At 34.5% G+C, this 5,366-nt stretch overlaps 1 protein-coding gene across 1 annotated transcript; it reads right to left on the reverse strand.

The window, feature by feature from the left end:
* Nucleotides 1-540: 540 nt before the first annotated feature.
* LOC146957818 (histidine kinase CKI1-like) lies at nt 541-5,134 on the reverse strand. Its single transcript, XM_085739336.1, has 7 exons — nt 5,099-5,134; nt 4,759-4,995; nt 3,995-4,642; nt 3,010-3,376; nt 2,321-2,904; nt 1,144-2,241; nt 541-1,008 (listed from the first exon to the last, which is right to left on the reverse strand). The coding sequence occupies exons 1-7, from the start codon at nt 5,132-5,134 to the stop codon at nt 814-816; spliced, it is 3,165 nt and encodes a 1,054-aa protein (XP_085595462.1). The 3' UTR covers nt 541-813.
* Nucleotides 5,135-5,366: the final 232 nt, after the last annotated feature.

Raw genomic sequence — 5,366 nt, forward strand, 5'->3', positions numbered from 1 at the left:
TGTTTTAAAATACAAAAATATTTCATGAACACCCAATTTTCCCTACACAATCACATGTATAATTCTGGTTAATTCCCTTAAGTATATGGCTAATTTAGATCACTTAGAAAATTGTGAAATTGCGGTTAATTATGTAGTTGAATTAACCATAAAATTTGACTGTGAATTAAATTAACCATCTATTCAACTAAAATAACTACATTTTTTAACGTGATTAACCAAGTGTCGCAGATTGTAAGAATAGCAATGTAACATAGTAACGCTTAGAATACAAACGTGTGAGTAGTAGCATTATCACTACAAAGAAAGAAAGAGATTAAAGAAGCAATGCAATCACAACAAATTGTATGTGCAAGTAAAAATCCTGATCAAGGTTAACAGACCATTCAAAGATTATGATCTGAATATTTCATTGTCACATGACTAATACTATTTGAAAGTTTAACTCTCTTCAAAATTATGAAAAACAACTCACTCTTGTGCATGGATTGAAGAAAATATAAATTCAAAGGTGAATGTTTTGATACTAAACGCAAAACATCAAAGTATCCAGCATGATTTGTCTTATCACTGGAACATGTTCAATAATCCACAAAATGATCTTTCTGCATTACTACTAGTGCTATCCAGATTGGAAATTTCGGATAATCGATTGAGCAACCTTTTCAGATGCCAGTAAAAATTGGATATCAAGACAAACACTACTTATGTTGATGTTGTAGACAACAGCTAATAGCCTAATACCAATATTTATGCTAAAATGAAGTAAAAAGTATGCATAACAGAAAAAACTTGTTCTATATTATGTTACTCTTAACTGTTTAAGATTCTGACGGCTTCAAGTAAATGCTCTTTTCTAAGTGGTTTCTCTATATAAAAGTCCATTCCAGTCACCGTCGTCGATCTATCAATATCTGCACTTAATGCAATGATAGGAATGCGAACACCAAATGGCTTCTCCATCTCTCGTATCCGCCTTGTTGCCTCAAATCCATCCATCACCGGCATCTGTTGAATTCGTTTAACATATAAAAATTAAAGCACATATTTTTCTAACAATGAAAAATCGATTATTTCCCAAGTTTGATAAAGATAACAAAAGAAGAGGAGAAGAAATCAAACCACAGTCCATGGTCATTATACCTGGCAATCCATTAAGATGTAATCATAAGGAGGATTAGGATCATCCCTTTTTAGACCTTCAACAACTAGCATTACAGCTTCTTTGCCATTCTCACATTGCTCGACAGTCGCTCCAAGCGAAACCAATATATTTGTCGCTATCACACGTAAAATTTTAGTATCCTCGACAACCAAAAACTTCTTGCAATGCAAAGGTTTGTAACAGCTTGAGCCTTCACATTCTTGAATTTCTCCTTGATGAACAGGAGAATTTCTAGTGTGAGGTTTCTTAATGCTTTGCCAAACACTACCATTATCATACTCAGGAAGAAGCATTATGACTTGGAACAAACGACTACCGTGAAATGGTTTCGATATGACAATGTCATTTTGATCAATTATTCTGGAATCAATACGATGCATATGTGGATTATCCAACCAAACAACGTTACAAGAATTTGAAAGGCCTTTCTTGAATTTGGATACAATTCCAAAGAGTTCAGAAAATGATGATCCTGCATTTGCATCGATGACAATCAAGACGAAGCATGCTACAGTTCCAAAATTCATCTTTTTGAACACTGGAGACATATACTCAGTTCCATCCATAAAACTCAAGGGAACACCTTTAGCTCTAGAAAATGAATTATGAGATGTGGAATGAGAAGAACTCAAATTGGAAGAGGATTCTGGAGAACTTGGGCCATTTGAACGGCGGCCCTTCTGTTTGATCTCCTCTAGAGTATCAAACAGATCTTTTTGACACTTCACAACCTTAACTTTAATCCCTAAGCTCTTCATAAACCTTTTACAAGTCCTCCGACGCTCCACATTTCCAATGAAAAGAACAACACGGGATGCCTCGAGCCTAGGACTAGAGTTGCACATATGATACATGGGACTCATGGAACAAATGTTTGAACTAGAACTAGTAGCATGAGTGGTTCTCCCTCGAGCTTGAGTACTGTTACTTGTTCCATACTCAAGACCTTCCCTTGTGCTAAAATCTGTCACTGTTTCACCTTCACATAAACTGAGGAGCACATTGAACCGAAAACATGTTCCTTTTTCACCAATATTCTTGTCCACAATTTCAATATCTCCATGCATCAAACGTACCTACAAAAAATAAGAAGAAAATAAAATAAAACAATTCACAATTATGTTGTAATATTAACAAATAAGTCATAGTACCTACCAAAGACTGCACAATTCCAAGTCCTAAGCCTGTTCCTTCTTGAACAGGATTAGTTTCTTTGACTTGAACATAATTCTCAAACACAGACTTGGAATTCTCTTTGGGAATTCCTTTTCCTGTATCATCAACTTCAAATGTGAAATCCATAGAACGCGTTGGATCTTGTTGAATTGAATTCATAGTTTTTTCTTTGTCCTCATCTGTTTCATTTTTTTTCTTAGAAAATAACCATGACAATTGTTTCATGAAACTATTTTGGTTGGTCTTGATTATTGAGCTACTTAATGTTGGCTTCCGAGCCCAAGCTCGAACCGTAATGTGTCCTTCATTTGTAAATTTGACCGCATTGTTCAGTAAATTACACAAAACTTGTTTAAGTCTTCCCCTGTCGCCTTTCACGCGCGAATATTTTATAACAGAACCATTACAAGGGTCCAATACAAGATCTACACCTTTCTCCATCGCCACAAGATGGTATATATCAACCACTTCTTCCAAGAAATGAGATAAATCAAATTCTTCTTCCACAAGTTCCATTTTTCCTACCTCAATTTTGCTTGTGTCTAGTATAGAGTTCAATAGTCCTAAGCAAAATCGTACACAAAGTAAAATAAATTAGTGATGTATCATTTATTAGTATCAAATTAGTCCTTTAACTTAATTTAAAGTATTCCAGGTGCAGTGTTTACCTAGTAAGTCTTGTGTACAATCCTCCATTTGGATTAAATTGGAAGCCAATTCTGAACCAGAGGGAACTAACTTAGATGAAATTTTTATGAGAGCAGTAATGCCTGCGAGAGAAGTGCGAACGTCATGGCTGGCACTAGCAACGGCGAGGCTTTTGTTCATATTTTTTCTCTCGGCTTGGTGAGTGGCCTCTTTTTGTTTGATAAGTGAGGCACACAAATGCATTTCTCTCCTTATGGCTCTACCATCTATAAATAGAAAACCTAAGACAGCAACAAGTATCATTACCAACATTACATTCAATAAAGCCAATCCCATTTTCTTGTAACTCACATCAAATCCATTTCTTGGTACAGCCAAAACATACACCTGAAACATAATCAAATTAGAGACAATAAAAAAAACCATCCATTCCCCCAGTGCTAAATAAAATGGCATATAAAATGATTAATCATTTTTGGGGAGACCTACACTACTGCACTTTATAACCTATTTTAGTCGCATAGTTACAGAAAAGATTAGAAGAATGAATAGGAAATTAAAAAGATCCCTCTATAAAGTTCAATAGTTAAGAGATCGTGATTTGACATGTTATATGAAGATGTGACACTTCATGTGGACTCCACATCACTGCTGCATCTATAGGGATGAAAGTGTCACGTCTCCATATTACTTAACGTGATTTTCTATTGGATTTTGGTTAGGGTAAAAACATTGAGAAAGTAACTCCTAGGCTTTTACCCAACAAATTATAATAGACAACTTCTTCTTTGGAGACGTGATGTGAAGTCCATGTGGACTGACACATCTTCATTTAACGTATCATATCATGCTCTCTAAAGTATGAGCTTAACAGAAGTAACTTTTTGACTGATGTATTACAATTTTAGGGACAAAATTGCAAATTCTTCAAAATCATAGATTAATTTGACCGATGGATACAATTTCAAGGACTAAAGTGCCTATTCGCTCAATACTAAAACTTACTGATTCTATTCCCAATATATCAATCGGGGAGCAGCGGATTAGATATTGAGTATTTTGAATATTCAAACTAGAAGCAGTAGCTTCATCCTTGCATGAGACAGTGCCCTCATAATTCTTTATCACATCGCCATTTGCATTCACTGATTGAAATGAAACCGAATCATTAGAAATAACCAAACGAATATGTTGAATCCCTTCCACAAGAATTTGTCCATCTTTTGTAGCCAAATACGTGCTTGTTCCTAAACGGTTGACACGAGTGACAGAATCAGTTATTGCTTTTGCTGAAAATCCTAGAGAGATCACTCCTATTCTGTCGACTCTAGCAGAATTCAGAAACAAAAGATCATGTCCATTGGTCCACTTGGTTCCCAATGAGGCAAATTCATTTGAAATATTAGCTGCTTTCTTAATCCAACTTGTGCTGATAGAAGAGTTTGATATTATGGCTTCTCCAAAAACCTTTCCAGTTTCATTATTCACAGGATGGACATAGTATAAGATTTTATTTGATGATGAGTTAGAGTATATTGCTAGAGCTTGATCATGATCACTGCAATATGAGAAAAAGAGACCTTCCATTCCAATGTATGAGATTTGAGTTAAGTGAGGAACTGTCTCAAATGCTTCAAATAACAATGGAGCAACCTACCAAACAAACATTAAAATCATAAGAAAATCATTATCATTATATAATATATAGACTCATATAAATAGAAAATAATCAAATAGTATAGTAATATATTTTCATATTTGAAGAGAACCTTGGTTTCAATATCAGAGAAAGAGATGTTAGTAGAATCAAGTCTTGAACTCAACAATCTTGCTAAATTTATTGATGATGATTTCATTGGATGCAACAGTTCAGCTGAGTACTTAATTTCTGATTGCAGTTGTGTTACAATATTTTCTGAGCTCAAATTCGCTTGTTTCTCGATATGTGTTACCATGACATACCAGCATGGTGTCAACGAGATAAGCGTTATCAGTGCCCCATATGCCTACAACAAATGTTTGTTAAACACATTCAGTGTATAAGGATTAATGGCACAAATATTAACAATAAGAAGCAATGCATGAAATGACATGAACTAATAAATATACCAGTAAGATCACGATAGACAAAGGCTGTAATGCCATTGAAAAGCTTAGTTATTGAGGCTTGAAGATGTGATCAACTGCTAAGTTGATAACTGCATTGGCAAACAAAAATTTAGTGTTTTTATAAAGGTATTAACATACATAATACATGGCATGACATTAAGAGAAAGTTTATCTCAAAAAATTTAAATATTCTTTGCACAATATATTTCTCCATAATCGGAACTCAATATTAATAATACTTGAGAGCCCTAGTTTGATTTTTTGGTGG

The sequence above is a fragment of the Medicago sativa genome, chromosome 1, assembly GCF_051527215.1.
Source record: "Medicago sativa cultivar Bolivia chromosome 1, Bolivia_mono, whole genome shotgun sequence".
In the NCBI taxonomy this organism is placed as follows: domain Eukaryota; kingdom Viridiplantae; phylum Streptophyta; class Magnoliopsida; order Fabales; family Fabaceae; genus Medicago; species Medicago sativa.

Excerpts from the sequence above, each read along its gene's own strand:
- LOC146957818 (XM_085739336.1), bottom strand. The coding sequence starts at position 5,134 with ATGGCATTACAGCCTTTGTCTATCGTGATCTTACTG. Across the intron at positions 3,377-3,994 it reads ATATATTGGGAATAGAATCA|GTGTATGTTTTGGCTGTACC; the intron begins GTAAGTTTTAGT and ends ATTATGTTTCAG. Across the intron at positions 2,905-3,009 it reads TTGTACACAAGACTTACTAG|GACTATTGAACTCTATACTA; the intron begins GTAAACACTGCA and ends GATTTTGCTTAG.